Here is a 19,126-nt window from a genome sequence, read left to right on the forward strand (position 1 = left end):
CACGGCAGTGCTCCTTGTCATAAAGCTAGCATTGTCGATAGATGGTTTGAAGAGCATGCGGAGCATTTACCTTGCTTTATTGGCCCGCATAATCACCAGATTCCAAAGCAGTTGAGAATTTGTGGGGTGAGATCGAAAGGGACATCGGGCAGCTAGCTCCAGTACAATCGAATCTTATGGAACATGAAAGTGCAGTTCATCGGATATGGTCTCAATTTCTTCCTACTGCCTAACAACATACCATAAAATCTATGCCAAGAAGTATTCTTGCAGTATTAAGGACAAAAGGTGGTCCAACATTGTATTGAGGAGGTGATAATAATTTGGCTGCTCAGTGTATGTTGGTTTAGATTTATGTATTGTATTCTTTTCACAAAAGTGAAGAAATAAATTAGCAATTTGACTTAATGCCTGTGGAATGCTTTTTATTTTCAAAGTATGTTTTCTCCATTAAGTGTAAAATTACTGAAAATGCAAGGTTGTAATAAACGTCGTATAGTATATTATCGATATACAGGTGGTTATCAAAATTATGTAAACACCTGATACTAAAAGTGACATTTTTGAATACGCTTCTTAAGCATTAAAATATAATAATAGCCACCAGTTTTTTATAAATACCAATGTATATATTCTGGTAGTATGTGTTAGCGTTATTGAAGTTCTGTAATTCTTGATTTTTTTTTTCAAAAGCATAAAATGTCGAACTTCTCAGATTTTCAAAGAGGCCAAATTGTAGGAGCCTGTCTAGCTGGAGCAAGTATGACTAAAACATACCAACTTTTAGGCATTTCTAGAGGTACGGTATCTAAAGTTATGACATCATACACACAGCGCGGCAAGACAAGCTCGGCAGAGCAAAATATTGGTTGAACGATAAGGTGAGTGAAAGAAACCGACGGGTATTGAAGAGGATTGTAATGTCTAAAAAGCGAACAACTGCAGCAAAAGTGACCACAAAGCTTAATCCCCATCTGGATTCTCCAGTGTCAGTGATAACAGTTAGAAGGCATCTTCATAAATAGGACATTTATGGCCGAGCAGCAGTTCCCTGTGCACTTGTCACAGATGTTAATGGTAAGCGTCATCTACAGTGTTGTCACACTCACAAAACATGGTGGATTGATAAGCGGAAGAAAGTAATATGGTCTGACGAATAGTGTTTCACAGTTTTCCCTACAACAGGACGGGTGCACTTTTGGAGGACATTTGCACAAGCGTAAGATCGTGATTGTTTCCTTCCAACTGTCAACCGTGGAGGAGGATCTGCCATGATATTCGCAGCCATGTCGTAGTTTTCTGTTGGACTAATCGTATCCCTGAAAAGAAGGATCACTGGGGAGAAGTATGGAGAAATTTTGTCTGATCAGATCCATCCTATGAGGCAAACTTCGTTTCCTGCAAGAGATGGAATTTTCCAGAATGATAATGCACCTGTCCATATAGTCAGATTTGTCCAATAATGGTTTGATAAACACGAGGATGAAGTCAAACATCTGCCTTGGTCCGCACAGTCACCTAACCTCAATATAATTGAACCATTAGGGTGTATTTTACAGCGTTCAATACGGAATCGATATCCTCCAACGGCATCTCTCCCAGAACTTTCACAATATCTCCATGAAGAATGGTACAATATTCCTCTAAATACTATTCAACACTTGTATGAATCGACTCTTAAGCGAATCCAAGCTGTATTACTTGCCAAAGGCGGTCCTACACCATATTAATAAAGGATTCTTTATAAATCTAAGGTGTTTCCATTATTTTGATATCCATCTGTATACCATATGAAAATAGTTGACAAGTTGCAATGCTAAATCAGTGATCCATTATCGATGTATATGGCACTGGCAACAGGTTGAAGATAGTATAGTCAGTAAAGTAAATACGACGACATTGGAAAATGACAGTGGGGGAAAAAAATGTTTTATCCTTCTGATGGCAAATTAAGTTATTTGCTACGATTTATAACACTTCACTGGTGTCTATGCAAACTATTTTTAGAGAAAAAGAAAGTTGATTCAGGATATTATTCACCAAGAACACGTACGTGACTAAAGATTATTTTCGCATTTGCTTTCATCTTTGGAATAGTTCTTTAAAATGTATCGTATGTTTTGCGTATTCCCTTCGAATTGTAGGATTTATATGCACAATGTCAGAAGCTGGTGCAGTGAAAATATCTGTTTGTAATAAATCGAATCTTGCCATTTGGCTTAATATGTGTGAAAGTGCATCTAAATTGACATCTCCACAATCCATTACAGAATCTGTGACTAAATACAGTTTTTTAAATGTGACTAATTAATCCGATGCTATAGATCTTTATAATAATTTGAAAACGAAACTAATGAATAGGTTAGATGAATCTTCGCAGTAGGAAATTCTATCATGAAAAGTTATATAATTGGAAGCTTTCTGAGTTGTTATGATGTGCAGAACCGAAGAAAGTCTCAGAAAAATTAGTTATAATTTTTTTACGGCATTTGCCAACATTAAAGCAGACTATTTTAGTAGTTGTTTTAAACTTAACTTCAGATAAACCAGTTGGTGTTGTTAACAGGGTCTTAAGTTATACCTATTCAATTCTTGCTCTAATTAAAATAAAATGGAATTACTTAAAGGAAGAAATACTTCTCGAGCTAAACAAATATATTGAATGCACGAATTTTCTCTTACCAGCTACTTTTTTTCAAAGAAAAAGAGATAATCTAAAGTTGAGGAAAAATCTTTAAATTCGGAATTTGTCTGTTTGCTAGTATCGTCGTTATTTTCAAACTTTTCGCCGTTCAATTTTCAGAGAAACGAAAATGACGAAGAATAGATTCAGTATGTTATTAGTCGCAAACATCAAGTCGCCTATTCATTCATGATTGCATAACAAATTTGTCATTTCTGTTCACTACTGGTTCTGATATGTTGATAATTCCGGTAGAGAATATCCGAAAAAGAATTTCTTCATATAAAACAATTTTTACTGTTAATTCGCTATTAATTAACGTTTACGGACAAAAAAAAATTACTATGTGTACTAAAATTACTATGTGTGTATGTACTAATTACTTCTATGTGTTTTGGGATTGTTAAACTTTGCCAACAACAAAAAGCAGATTTTTTTTAAAATTAAGCTGCCCAAATCGTAATTGTGACGCCACAGTTTTGAAGCAAAATGAGAAAGTTTTCTGGTGGATTTAAAGACCATTTTTGCAATTAAGTACATAATCTACATATAAAAGCGAAATACTGATTCGATTTAAATAGAAATATGACATTTAAAATTGCACACGGTTGATAATTTTGAGCCAAAACTGATATTCCAATTGATTATTTCAACCATTTTTTCATATTGGTATTTTGACAAAAAGGATACATGAAATAGCTCAATAATTGAAAACAAAATATAAGTTAAAAATTAAACATTTACCTTCTGTCATTATGAAAATTAATCTATGTATATTTATAATTGAATTAAATTTCAATAATTCTTGAATTGTAGCGTAAATTATTTTTTAAATTATTTATAAAGTGAGCATTTTTCCCATTCTCCTAATATGCAATTGTAAAACATTTTTGAGGCTAATATGGTATATTAAATATTTTACATTTATATTATCAGCAAAATTAAATCATGGAAATCAGAGAATATTTTGGTAGATATTCAGTTCCCCAAATGAAATCCAACGTAGAACTTTGACGAGTCCAGATGCGGATTTAGGTAATCTGCAGCCTTAGGCAGTGCACATTATGAAGTCTTTCTTCTAATAAACTAGTCAATTTTATTTTACATTTCAAATCATTTTTTTATGTTTCATTTTAGGTTAATTATTTTTATTAACTTCGTAAAAGTGAATTTTTTTTTATTAACCTACATCTGTACTCAGTATTATTGAAACAAATTTTCGATGTTTAAAAATATTCTAGTAACAAAGTGAACGTAATGAAACTTATAATAACCTGACCAATTATATTTTATTAAATATTAATATTATCCAAATATTTTATAATCCATAAAAATTAATTTTTTACCAACTTATTTATTTGGCAGCTGGGAAAATAAAGTTCATTAATTGACCAGTTATTGTCCCCTCTCAACCAGCTACCTTAGGTATCTGCCTAGTCGGATATTTGCCCCTGAACGAGTCAGTGATGCAATAATAACTCTACTGCGAGATTTCATGTGCATAATAATATCTAAATATATTGAACTCGTTCATAGGAACTACGTGTGTTCCTGCGTACATAATAAAAGTATATATATCTCTAATTGCATAGCTGAATCTTCACAATGTTTCCCACTTTACCTACGTACGCTACATGAAGAGTCGCATCACTCACCAAAGTTTCTTGCCTTCTACTTCTTCCTTACCGTTAGCATTGCATATAAATAAATAAAAATATGTATCAATAGGTTAAAAAATTATAAACTATAACTTTTTTTTTTCATATAATGACTTATTTAAATATATAAAGGTGAACAACTTCTGATAGTTCCATTGAACTTGATAATAATCAAATTAAGGCAATGAGTAATGCTGATAGTCATATTACAACATGTGACCTAATATAGAAGTATTTCCCGTACATACATTAAAAAAATTGATTTATGATTTTTTCCCCGTGAATTGTAAGAGGTTTTATTGAAAAAACGCTTCGGAATCTGTAGTTGCTCAGGAAACCTATTTGAAATTGTCTATTTTTGAAATTCTTAATTATTGGAGATGAAAAGTGTTTACGACAATGTCATTGTGGACTTAAGCAAACCAATGCAATCAAAATTTAACATTGATTTTCATTAAACAATTGGTTATGTTATAACTTGTATAAAATTATAAAAAATTTATTTTTGAAATTTTATCTCGCACCTAAACGGTCATTTCAGATGTATACATCCAACAATTAAACAAATAGAAAAATGCGATTAATGAAAAGCTGGTAGAGATGGTGAACTGAATATTACCAATGTGAGCTCACACACATATTTAGCAAATATTATAGGGGGTTGGTTGAGATATGTTACCATATTCAACATAATTAACTCGGTGAGATTGCCATTCGGTTGTTCTTCGCAAAATTTCTTGAATAGTGAAAATTTCAATGTCAAATCGACCTTTGATAAAACTATTTCGTGTAAAAGTCAATAATTTTATATATATATAATATGTGTGTGTGTAATGATATTTTAATATCTAATTTAATCTAAATTAATTTCCTGAATTTTTTTCCTAATTCGGCCCATGTTGGGGTCATTCTAAAGTGTTCTCTTGTTTCCTGATCCCATTTCACATATCAAGCTGTGTAAAAATTACTGCGCAATCAGTTCTACGTATCAAGTGAAAATGATCCCACCGTTGCCCTTGTCAAAGGTCAACTCGCGTATTCAATCGCCACGTGGCCGGAAATCCCATGTTATATAAGAGTAGTGATCATTTGTTTCGTCCCTTTTCTTACTTCTGCATTTGTTTCGCGCTGTTGTGGACGTGCTTTGTCCGCGCCTGCTCGTAAATAAATTGCTTTCCCGGAATGGATATTAAAATTTTAAAATGTAAATTATTTCTGCAGTGTCTTTGAACTTGCATTCTGCTCCAACCAAAATAAGCTTATATATATATACACACACACATACACATATTCAAGCGAAAAAATCCGCAGTTTCTTGGTAGTGATTTCAATTATTATCTATTGTTATTTAATTTTATTGTTATAATGAATTTTTAGTTTGTAAACGCCAATTTAGAATACTATTTCCCCAAGATTTCTGAAAACTGAATGCAATACTTTTAATACTAATATATGTGGAATAAACTGATACAAATGGTATAAGCATCTTTTTTGAAGATTCTTTGGTTATTTAATGTTTTTTTATTGACCTTTTACTTCATATGGAATGCAATTTCTTTTATAACGTGCATAATGATTTTGTATATTTTCTAATTCGCATTACTTGTGGTACTGAAAACATCTGCATAAAACTTTATAATACTATTGTTTTTATCATTAATGAAAAGTTATTATCAATATATCTTTAAATTCTCATAACGGTATTCATTAAAGCTCAATTATATGTATTAGATGTTTCTTTTTATAGGAATGTGTAGAGCAAAATTTTGATGATGCCAAAAATTTTGTGTCAAAAAACAGTGCTTTTGCTGAAGAATTCGCTCTTAACATCAAGAATCAATTTTTGGTTATTGAATCCAAACTAGGTTTGTATAGCGATATGTTTAAAATACATGTGATGAAAGTTTTCAACTTTTATCTGCATGAAAAATTCTTAAATTTTTTAAGGAGAAGCAAATGAGGAATTTGATGCTCGTTTGAAACTGCCGGATATCTGTTGCTTGTTTGTGCTCCACTTCCATTTATTTCGTACTGCAGATAAGAAATTTTTCAAATCTTTGTGGGATACGCATAAAAAGGTAAGTTTTATGTTTTAATCTTTATTGAATTACAATCCTATTTTATTATTATTATTATTAGCTTATGAATTAAAATATTTCATTAAAAGAATATTATCGATTTTTTTAAAAAGTAGCTATTTAGTCTTGCATATACAAGGTTTATTTAGTCTTGCATATACAAGGTTTATACAAGGTCTTCTTGTGACCCAATAGCTAATTTCTAAACAGCTAGAGATAGACATATAGTTCCAGTTGTAAAAAAGACTTTAATTGACGGCAAGATTTATATGTTGTTTGAGTCAGTAAATATATTTTCAAAAAGTTACGAAATCTTACCTTTTTATACGATTCCCCAATCCTATATCATATTTAGTAAAAAATTGTGGACATTTTGAGATATGCGATAAAAAATCCCATCGTTTTATGATTAAAATTGACCGAATTATAATTGTTTAACTTAAATGGGTGTCATACATAAACAAATTTTAAATAATTTGAGAAAATAAGACAACGATAAATAATTTTAATTGGCAAAAGATCGCTTAAATTCTCTTTCGAGGCCCCAGATTATGTGTAAAATTCATCTAAAATAGCGATTTTCAACTTTTCATAAGTCGTTCAGTTTTAGACGCAGAAGAGCGGATTTTTTAAAAAAAATGTTACTGTGTCAAATATATTTTACTAAATATATTTGATAGGAACTATATGAGCCGTTTATTTTGAAAGTAAGGCAAGTCGATTTTTGAAAAAAAAAAAAAAAAAATGGAGATAATGGCAGTTATAGATAAAACTTGTTATGATCTTTTTATGAGTAAAAAATTTATAGTAAAAAAATATTTAGATTCTAGTATTTTGGAGATGGAAGTTTTAGCTCTTACGAGTATTGAAAATCTGTTTATTTTGAAAGTGGCGCAAGTCCATCTTAGATTGAAATTATATTTGACCGAATATATTACGACAAAATTTAGCTCCGGTTGCTCTGTGGTGAAGGAAATGTGGCCGTTTGACATCATATCTGAAATCTAGGGTGTTTCTATTTATCTATTTTTGATATTGAAAATCGGTGGTTGTACAGTATTTTATAAATAATAAAAAGTATACCTTAATTTTGTGTGTCGATAATAATGTTTACTTCCATCTCCGATTATTCAGTCCAGTGACAACGAAATAAATATCATTGATCACAAATTTAGAGATTGTCTGACAAAATATCTTTAAAATCCTAATTTGCATTTTTCATTTTATTCTCTGCAAAATAATCTTAGTTTCCTACAGTCTTAATATTACCCTACTTGCGATCTTATGCAAATTTTTTTTTAAAGAATGATTATGATTACCAAAAAAGAAATATAAGAAGTCTAAAAAACATTTTTCAGAGATTAAACACATGTTTGTAATTTTCTTTAAACAGGTTTTAAAATTCGAAAATTAAAAAGTGTAATATTAAGGTTAAATAATTTGAAGTAAAATCACAAGTCTATAGTATTGTGTAATCTGAATGTTATGAAATATAGTGTAGAAGTTTCTAAGAAAATATCCCAGGTATTATCATAAGTTACCTTAAGCTCTACTGATTTTCAGAAGTATGAAAGAAACAGCGTTTTTATATTCTTTATATTATAAGCCAATTTCAAAGTGAATTTAACTTATAAATCTTATTTATAACATATAGTTTTTGTTTTGAGATTATAGTATTGACCAGTGGTGACCGATTCTTTTAACCCTGTGCTCAAGGCATTCAGGGATGTGAATCTTCTGCTTATCCGTGGTTTTCCGCTTTTTAATTTTCTCATTTAAAAAAAAAATGTTTTTTCTGCAACTTATCATACACACACAGATCTTCTCACAAAATCTTTGTTTATGGGGGAGGGCTGTCCCCCCCCAATGCGTTGAAAGCATATGCTAAATGTTCTCGAACATTGCAGAAAGTGATGCCTTTGGATAATGTGCTGTTACAATCTGCACTGCATCGGCAATTAATCCTGTTTGTCAGGCGAATTCTCTCTCTTTCTTTGACATTAATGTAAGCTTTTCTGATCTGATGACTGATGTCATTAGTGTTTTGGTAAGAGGTGCTTATGACTTGGAGGTACACAAGTATCCTTCTGCCAGTTTACTGCAACTACTGCAGAAGGATACAATGGATAACTGGTGGATGAAAGTTGAAAATTCCAGACAATTTTCAGTAGTGTCTAAAAAGACATGTGCTATTTTTACTTGTTTTCATGACGCTGAAGTCGAGTCGAGTTTTAGTATCATGACATTCATCGTCACTTCTGAAATAAATAGGCTAAGTGGTGAGTCGTTTGATGCCATTCAAACTATGAAGTATGAACCCTATGTTTCAAAAGAAATCTGCTGTTCAGTTATATAAAATAGGAAGACTATCTTAAAAATAAAGTGGGCATAAATCTCTAAAAATATGAATTCAACAGCAAGGAATTATAGAGCAGAAGTTCTTAGAAAAAGAATATTTGTATAATATAACAATCAAGTCCGAACGAAAAGCTAGTTTTAAAGAAAGCTGAATAATAATAATAATAATAATAATAATTGGCTAAGCTGCCAAATTTCTGAGAAATATTCACCTGAAAAAAAAATTGGAAGTTCCAGATCTTAAATATTTCTTCATCTGAATCTTATACACAAAATGAAGTTGCTTTTTCTATCAACGTGACTGATGCTCAAAAGCAAATTATTCAATGTCAATTAAGCTATTAACGTATCTATGTCACAAAGATTCACTGAGCATTAAAGAAATGTTCACTGAAGTATGCTAGTGATGTACGTTTACAGTGAAGTATTGGTTTCCCTCATATTTGTTGTTCTATATACAATTAAATTTGTCCTAGACAATATACTTCATAATGCGTCTTTGGGGGGAAAACCATGATATTGATTTCTTATAAATAATTTGAAATGAATGTAAAAGCCATTTAGATTGTAGTTTTGATAATTTTTTATGTACATTAATTGTTTAATTCATACTTTTTGCATGTTTTTCCTCCGCGCGTTGTTTCGTGTTGCATTTTTGCATTTCCTATTTTTTCCCATTGGTCAATCACAGTCCTGGACTTAACAGGCGCAAAAAACTTTGGATGAGACTAAATGTAACACTAAAAAAATGATCAATGCTGCATGTTAATTTCAAGTTTTACAAAATTACGTTTAATGGAATTTTGATTAAAATCTTTTTTCTTAATACTCTGATTTCCTTTATTTTTATTTTAAGAACTTACAGTATTTTTGAATGAAAAATAAAATTTAGTTACTTGGCATGGTATTTTTCGGTTTCCGAAATTATTTGGTTATTAATTGAAATTATTTGTTTGTTAAGCATCATAATTAAGTGGAAAATATTTCACTTCCCAGCACAACTTGGTTCTGAAAATAAATTTGTAATTTTTCTGTAATGTTAATCATACATGAATTAATTGTTAATTCAATTTATGTTTTGATTTTTGACAGATTCCTGCTGTGCCATTAATCAGTAACATTCTATGGTTCCCAGATTTATTTTTATTGAGACGTTTACATGTATTGGCTCGGAATATCGAAAGGAAATCTCAAGAAGCTGTAAAACTTTCTAGACAAACATATTTGATGCAACGCAATCAGAATCTCTCCAAGTGAATATCCTTGTTCTATTACTGTGCAAAACTAATTTTATTGAGTGATTGAACATATTTTATATAATACAAATGCCAAAACTATTATCATAAGTGTAATAATTTTTTGCAGAGATGTCCAAAATTACTATGTCCAAACGTTGACCTGGATGATTGAAATGGATTCTTGCCTCAAGGATACAGGAAAATTGCTTGATGACTTGAACAGGAAATGTTCCTTATTATTACAGGTTCTATTATTGCATAATTGGTTTCTAATTAATTAAAATCAAAAGATTCTCACTCTCTTGTTATTCCCCAAGATCTTGTTTGGTATTAAATTTTAGATTTCAGACTAGCGGAAGACTCAAAATCCTCTTACAAGAAAGATACTGATGAAGAAATAGGAAAGTTTCCTTTCTAGTTTCAAGTAATTGGCAGATAATATTTGCGGTTTTCCCAACTGCTTATTTATTTTATTGTTCTTGCTTTCCTTCATTGATTAGCAACCAAACAATCATCATGCATAGTATTGCTGAATAGGACAATAGAATAAAAAATGGAAGCAAATTAATTCAATTGACATTGTGCTATTAATATTCACAGTATTTGTTTATGCTTATATTCTAAAAGATTTGATTTTACTATCAAAGATTTTTAGCTTATTTAAGTTATTAATTGAACTTTGGTTGAAGACTCATTTTTGAAACTGTTACCTGAATAATTCAACTGAATTCAGTTAATTCATTTCAATTCAGTTATATTCCTTATGAAAATGTGAAAGTAAAATTGGAAAAGATATATCTACCTTTATAGCTAATATGTGATGTTAATTTCTGTTGAAAGTAGAAGATAATCAAATTATTTTGTTTATTTCTAAGATTAGTATTGTCAAAAAATATTTAATTTGTATTTTTTTTTAAAAAAAGATTCTTTTGCATATAATTACGGTGTTCAATCTTTTACTTAAGATTTTCCTTTACTTATAATTCTGCCGCTAGAGTTCCCTGAAGTGAATGCTATTAATATATCCAAAATCATCTTATAAAAAAAGGGCATTTAGAGTAAAATTTAAATTTTTAACAGTCTAACATATAACTGAGAATGAGCAAACTCATAGATAATTTCAAAGTGTTTGACTAATCTAAAATATTAACTCCCAGTCGGTTGCATAATAAAATTGTGAATTCTTGTAAAAGCGCAATATACATTGAGTTCATTATGGTATGCAATGAGAAGCAAATTCTAAATGAAAGTATTGTTGCAAACTATGCATAAAAATGTAATCTAAAACTGCATGACAACAAAATTTATGCCATTGTCTGAGAATTCAGACGATGATTTTCTCAGAATTTAAAATTAACTTTATATTATTAATATTTTCCCTAAAGTTATTACTAGAACATAACTAAATTCACTAATTCTACTCGTCCACATCACAGACACACATTTCTATTATTTTTTTAGTAAAGAAAAAATATATAAGCTCATTTGAAATATAATTAATAGAAAAAAAAAATAGAATTTTGAAGAATCTGCAAACTGATAAATTTTAAATTACCGTCATAAACAGATTCAGTTTCACTAAAACCGAAAACATTTATAAGAAGAGAAACAACTGGATACTGCCTCTAATTTTAACGGAAGTAAATACCAAATTTGTAGGAGAACAGGAGTATTTCTCTTGGGAAATCACTCAGAATTCGCTTTGGACACAACACGGAAGGACGAATTTGCCAAGCAACTGTAAATGACTCCGTGAAATAACACAAGATCATATGTCACTTCGGAGGTGTTGAATCCGCTAAAACCTACCCTGTACTAACATAATCTAAGTATACATTTCATTCAAAAAATTTTATATCAGTTACTTAATGTATATAAGATTTGTACACAATTCGTACTGTTTAAAATTATGATGAACAGATTATCTTAGCATGTTTAAAACCAGTCTTTTCTAGTAAACTTAACAGCTGAAAGAAGTTTTGAAGTATCTTGCATTATGCTTTTGTAATTTATTAATCTGCAGTCTAAATTTCAGTTTTCAAGCTGCTTCCTATTTGTTTTTAATTATTCTAAGACTTGTTAAATGTTCAGATCATTTTTCCACATAAACTGCCATATACATCTTGATTTATTTTTCCATCTCACTTTGTTCTGTGACATAATATTGATAGTAACAAATGCAAGATCTGCAAATGTAATTCAAAATTAAATTGGTATAGAGCTTTTCACGTATATTACAGGAGCATGAGTGAACGGCATTGTAAAATCCGTGGAATATAAAGGCAGTGAGTCCATGAATTCCATGCTCGCCCTGTCATTTATTATTGTTGGTATTTATTCAAATGAGTAAAATAAAATTTAATCACCTGTTGGAACTTCCATTTCTAAATTAAACATATTTTAGTATTTATTCTTCGTTTATATGAAGTGTTACATAATCTTTATGATATTGTATTTTAATTTTAGGGCCTCAAGTTAGCATGGAATATTTCTCACACTGTTAAAACAATGATGAGTCTTCATATTGTGTTATCTAAACCAATGACAAAGACTTGTGTTTTGGCTCTTTGTCGAATGATTGAAATGTTAAAGGTTAGTATCAAAGAAAATTCTCTTTTTTCATTATTATATCTAATTTTAGAATAATGTTTTTCAATATGTTTAAGAAGAACCAATTTCATCTCTCTACTGATTATATTATTTATATTTATTGAAAATAAGTGCTTATAAAATATCTCAAATTAAATTCCAATTATAAAGATAATAAAAACATTTTGTGTGTTTAATTTAAAAAAAAAAAAAATTAGGAAATAGAAGGCAGTTAATTATTGTGGTAAAAATGTTCAAATGGCATATTCAAATAAAAACATTTTGTTGCATGAGGTTTAAATGGACTTTTAATCTAACTTATGAGGATTCTGTCTTATTCCTCTTACATTCTGTTTAATTTACTTTTGAATTATTAAAAATGATAAATGTATTTATTTTTCTATTTACCGTTTAAAAAATTCTGATTAGATTTGCATTAATTGCTTTATTGAGTTTCATTTCACAAAATGAATGGATTCTATTAAATAAATGCATTCAGTGTTACATTTTATAATGAATTTTTTGTCAAATTCTTTCATTTGATGCTTAAAAGAAAGAACTAATTAAAAACAATTATTTCAGTCACAATATTAGTTTATAGTTAATTTTTTTTTTTTTTGAAATCTTTGCCATTTTATTTTCAATCAAACCATAAGCAAAATCCAAAACATATGTGCATTATATATGTATAATATTGATAATTAATTTTTTTTTTAATTGTAGGGTATTGAAAGTACTTACCATCGGCATACAGTTATCATTAGTGAATCGCTGACTCATATCATGCAACATCTTGGTTATCTTGCTTTGACAATAATAAACATAGGAAAGGTATTATTCTCTTAAATGTTTCTCTCTCTCTCTTTATATATATATATATATAAAATTTGTTCTGAATGTTTATTATGGTTATTTTTCTTGACTGTGTATATTTTTGAATTAAACTAAAACTTATAGCTTAGAAATGAAATGGGAATTGATCTAATAAGTATTTTGTCTGCAAATAAAATTAATCACACTGCATGAACCAAATTTTTTTATTGCATTGTGGTGTTAATGATCTCAAAAAATATTGATAATTCGTTCTTCTTTTTCGCCCACATTCCCCCACCCGTATTTGTTGTGAACCTTAAATTTAGACCATATGCTATTTCTCCAATAAGACGAAAATTTCGACTATTTTTTGGAAATTGTATTTTTACTAATTGTTTTAATTCTACTTGTCATTTTTGCTTATAAGAATTTTTGTGTTAATATAGCTCACTTGTTATATAACTTATGTTACGGATCATATTTTAGGTAGTTTTGTAGCATTTACAATATCATAAAACATCATTTTTTTTTCTGTTTAAGAATAACATTTCGAAAACTCTTCCCTTTTCAAGCATTTATTCTAAGAATACTTTCCTTTTTTAATATTATTGCTCTAAGAACATTTTTATTCCAAGAATATTTTTTATATGATGTTGCCACTCGCAATCAACAGAAATTTGTCAAAACAAAGATTATATAATTTGTAGAGGTCGCACTACACTCCTTCCAAGCACCATAGTTGCGTTATGAAATGAAAAATAATTGTTGATATCACATGATAATTAAATTGCAATAAAATACATAAATGTTATTCACAAAATATTGGCAATAATCAAATTAAAGATTTATATACGACATTAAATGTTCACATAATCTTGATAACGTAACTAGCAAGTAATTCTTTCCCCACTACGTGCTGTTTTAAATTTTGAATCTTCTGTGTTTCCATTTTCATTCCCATTTAATTGAGGTTTTTTGGGGGGAGGGGGGTCCCTTTATTTATTAGGTTTCGAGAATCATCTTCATCTAACGCTAACAAATAAGCTCGTTTCAGTCTATCGATGGAAACATTGATGTTCTTCAATTTAATTCTCACTGTATAATACTTATCATTTCTAGCAACCATAGAAAAGGTCCTTCATAAGGCGATTCTGTTGTTTTCTTGACACGGTCTATTTTGTTAAATACGTGTGAACACAAATCCAATTCCTTTTGAAAAAATAATTTTTTAGATTGGCTTTACATGGTTGCCACGCCACCACTTTTACATGGAAAAACGGAAAAAACAAGGAATTTAAACATCGACAGAAAAAAACTGGGAAAATGCAGAGAAATTTGAAAATTTCATAAAAACAAGAGAAAATGCAGGGAATTTTAAGTATTATTATTATTATTTTCATTTGAAAAATTCCGATGTCTAAAGATTGCAATTATAATAAATCAGTCATAGCTTCCGGAAACGAAACAATACCTTTCACGATTGTGTAATGCGGGAACTCGACTCGTCCCTTCTGTACTCTCTCCCTATTTTTTCTTTATAGATCATTCCAGTTTCGATTTGCAAGATAATTGTTCTTTTCCCATGAGATTCCCGAATTGCACCTAATGAGCATACGCGAAACTTCTTGAAAAAATAGAATACATTTCTCTGGCGGGAACCCTTAATGTGCCGAAGCACAGTGGTGGTGTTTAGTCTACGATACTTGAATTTATTGAATGGTTTGTTTATTATTTGAGAAACTGTGAGCTTATTCAAAGTAGATTTGAGAATTTTTTTTCAAGCAATGAGCTGTTCAAAATCCATATTTAAAACGAATTGGACGGATTAAAAAAAAAAAAAAAATCAAACCTGATTTTGCTGAATGGGCTCGAGGAATTCCACAAAATCCATAACAAGATTACCTGCCAATTCAAAAGAGTCACCATTGATGTTGAACTTAGTATCTAAAAGGAATACAGAAAGAAATGACAAAATCCGAAAATGTCAAATTTACTATCCGAAAATAAACCGATTTCGAACTTTTTAATGTTGTTGCGTCACATTCCTCATTTAATGCATTCAATGATATATAGAAAATATTTTGACATATATTCACTAAAAGTGAAATAGCTATTGCATTATGACTAGCATATGAGTTGTATTTACGCATTTCCTCGTATCTTGAATATATGTACAGTGAAAACACAGAGAATTTTTTTCCCAATTTTTAGTAGCAACCTTGCAGTTATTATGCTTCAAATAGTATCTATATGTGTAGGTCCCATTTGTGACTCAATGTAATTAGTTATTTTTGGTATCTTCATTAGTTGCACGATTAATTTTAAATGGTTCTTCTATTTGAAAAAACCAAATTTCAAGTTTATTTATCAAGAATGATGGAATTTTTATACTCGCGTTTTCGGTATTCTCCATAATATTACTGTGATCACGTCCGGGTCACCAAAAGAATGTAGCATTTGCAATATCATTATATATCATTTTCCTTTTGTTTAACTTCCCTCTTTTCAACATTATTATTCTAAAATGCTTTCCTTTTTTCAAAATTATTGTGGCAAGAACATTTTTATCCCAAGAATGTTATATATATATATAATGGTGCCATTCGCAGTCTACAGTTATCAAAACAAAGATTATATGGTTTGTAGAAGCCACAATTTTTCAGTTGAAAATTTAACTTTTAAACTTATTGTTTTCTTATTTAAACTTATTCTTAAGCTGAACTAAAAAATATAGTTATGTGCTGAAAATTATTATTTGTTATTCACTGGATCTGCATATTGCATTGAAAATGCTTAGTGGCGCATTAATCGAATCTCTTGAATTTTAAGCTTCTATGAAATTACCTGTTTTTTGTTTTTTAAGTGTAACCAGATATTAGCAGCAACTAGGCATTGTTGAACCTTATTTTGTTTCTCTTCCGTACAGAAAAGATTGGTGTCGGATAAAAAATATAGTGAAAGGCGTCTGGACGTGCTCTCTGCTTTGGTTTTGGCTGAGAAATCATTAAATGGTCCTGGTATGTGAAAATAATTTAAATACGTATAAATAATTAAAACATGTTATTAAAACCTTTGAATGCTTCATTTTCTCTAAGAGTTTAAAAAAAAAATCAATTTCTGTATCTCTACCAATTTGGACATCTGTGTAATCCATAGTAAATAAAAATAATTCTAAATTATCAGTGCACACTGTTTTCTTCTCCCATTTTCAGTCAAAGCTTCTAAACTGAAGTCTTATTGATAAAATGAGATTTTTATGTGCCAAATTACTTCAGTTAGGAGAATGTTAGACTTATGATTTAATAGTTCCAGGTTTTAACAAGTTATCTTAGCGTTTGTAGCAATGTGGTCAATATTTTAGAATTGTTTGGAGAAGCTAATATTTTCATTTTATGTAAAAATAAGTTTGCAGACTCTAAGAAATTTTGTTTTATAATTTGTATTTATGTAAAAGTTTTTTTTTATATTAATTACAAATGAAGATATATACATGTATGTGTTGGTATTCTGTTATATGCTTTAGCGAAGATTGTGACTTTTTAATTGCTTGAATATTTAAAAGCATTAATTTTATTTGCTGGAAAGCAAAAAATTTATTTTATCATTTGAGAAGCATAAAGAAAGCCTATAAAACCCTTTTATTGGTTTCAAGGTAATTAAGATAATTTCAGTTTTCGAAAATGAAATTACCTTAATTACTTTTAAATAGCTCTCAAATACTCTAAATCGGTTAATATATAATTTTATGTTCAGTCTTTTAATAAGATTGTATTGTTTGAATATTTATTCATCTTTTATGACTACTTTTACACTGATTTATTGCAATGGAACAAATTCCTTATAAAGTTTCCTTATCACGTAGATACCAATATTAATTTTGATTTTTAGTTTTAAAAAAAATATCTATTTAAGATTTGTTGAATCTGTATATCGGAAAAGAATAATTTGGATTACGTATTGTTTGAAAAATATAGATTAATTTTTATGATTTCTTAATGTGCCTTGCAGTATTTTGATTATATTTTAATTTTAATATTTTATTTTACTAAGTCATTTTCATTAAATTTTAAAATATTCTTTTTCATCTTTACAATCTTCTGTGATAATTTTAATTTTGAAATATTGTTTCTACTTCATTGTAAATAAATAGAATTTTTCTTTGCAGGTACAAAAGAAAGAAGACTTATATCTTACCTTGCAATGGCATTGGGGGTGCAAATGGTAACTTCATTTAAAAACCTAATGCGAAAGCTTCATTTTAATAATAGACTAAGGAACAAAAAACAATAAAATCCTGTGCCTCCAATTATTTCTTGGAAAGTTAGATCTGTTTTATTCTCTTTATTTACATGTGAAAAGGGTATTTAAAAGTTTGCACTGATTTTTCTGCTTATACTGATGTATACTAAAAAAACCCGGAATTTTTTAAATCTTTTTCCCGGTGTTTCCAATATTTTATTAACGACTCATGTTACCTGTCCCATTTTAAAATACATCCTCTTTTAATAAGTGCCCCATTTTTTTCATCTTTTTAAGTGGTATAAGTACGATGCAGGAGAGAAAAAAAATGGGCAAAAAGTAACAGTATTTTGAGTTTTTGGCCTGATATCTGTAATGTAAAATACACAATATAAATAATACCGCTATTTTAATTATAATATTGCATCAAATCTGGTATAAGGAGTATCATTTTCTTGTATTAAGCTCGCATTTGTGGCACCTGTGTTAAATGTAGTAGTAATGAGATAGTAAAGAATAAATATCTATCTGGCGAATGGTAAATAATGAGTAGTAAATATTTCAAAGGATATACGAATGCTGTGGGAAGCGAAAATTGAGGTACTGTCCTACTTTCTTCAATTGCAGAAGTCCACTGTGCATCAGTGTATCACAACACATTGACCAAATTTGGGTGATTATGTGATCCTATCAAATGATGAAGCTATTAAAGAACGTTTGGATGAAGATCTGATGGCGATATTGATTTAAAACAATTTTTTAAACTCATCATGCCCAAAAAGGTCAGATTATTACAAGAGGTTCCATTTTTTTTCTTACTTTATATCTCACTTCCTATGTTTTTAATAAATAATATAAGCACATGATAATTCGAATTTTTATTTAGAAATAAATTGATTCTCTGAAATTGGTACTTAATTTAGACACAAATTGATAAGAACTTTTTTCGCGTTCTGTCAGGCGAAATTGAATAAATTTACTAAAAGTCATTATATGCCATTTTCAAAAATAGAGTCACATAAACGATTTGATATCCAAAATAGTAATATTTTACATATCAAGTATTTTGCATTTTATTAATGAGGCCAAGAATCCAAAATATACTTTGTTTTGCCAAAAATTGATAAAAATTGCCGGGTTTTTTTAAAAATTCACATTATGCCTGTACCGTTTAAAATAATTTCGAAAATGAGGAACTCATTTGGCGCAGAATTTTGTTTGCTTTAATTAATGTACTGTAAATTTTTCTTAGTTTCAATTAATGCTTGTGAGTTTATTGGCGCAAAAGTTGAAAAAGTCAAAAATTTTTGAGGGTTTTTTTTCTTTTTTTTCTGATACCCTATCTAGACAGGCAAAGTAAGCAGTTGTCCAAGAGCCTCAAGATTTTTTTTTCACCGTATTTTGCAAAAATAATTTTATTTTCTACTTTTATTGAGTTTATGAAAGCTGCAAACTTGATAATTTTTTAAA

General features: G+C 29.3%; 1 protein-coding gene across 1 annotated transcript in view; it reads left to right on the forward strand.

Annotated features, from left to right (window-relative positions):
• Positions 1-19,126, forward strand: part of LOC129958164 (WASH complex subunit 4-like) — an 89,321-nt gene that overhangs the window by 16,008 nt on the left and 54,187 nt on the right. Inside the window, exons 7-14 of the mRNA XM_056070404.1 lie at positions 6,089-6,206; positions 6,289-6,419; positions 9,870-10,030; positions 10,143-10,260; positions 12,482-12,607; positions 13,328-13,435; positions 16,344-16,434; positions 17,583-17,638. Of these exons, the coding sequence (XP_055926379.1) occupies positions 6,089-6,206; positions 6,289-6,419; positions 9,870-10,030; positions 10,143-10,260; positions 12,482-12,607; positions 13,328-13,435; positions 16,344-16,434; positions 17,583-17,638 (909 nt within the window). The remainder of the gene's footprint in view (positions 1-6,088; positions 6,207-6,288; positions 6,420-9,869; positions 10,031-10,142; positions 10,261-12,481; positions 12,608-13,327; positions 13,436-16,343; positions 16,435-17,582; positions 17,639-19,126) is intronic.

The sequence above is a fragment of the Argiope bruennichi genome, chromosome X1, assembly GCF_947563725.1.
Source record: "Argiope bruennichi chromosome X1, qqArgBrue1.1, whole genome shotgun sequence".
Taxonomy (NCBI): domain Eukaryota; kingdom Metazoa; phylum Arthropoda; class Arachnida; order Araneae; family Araneidae; genus Argiope; species Argiope bruennichi.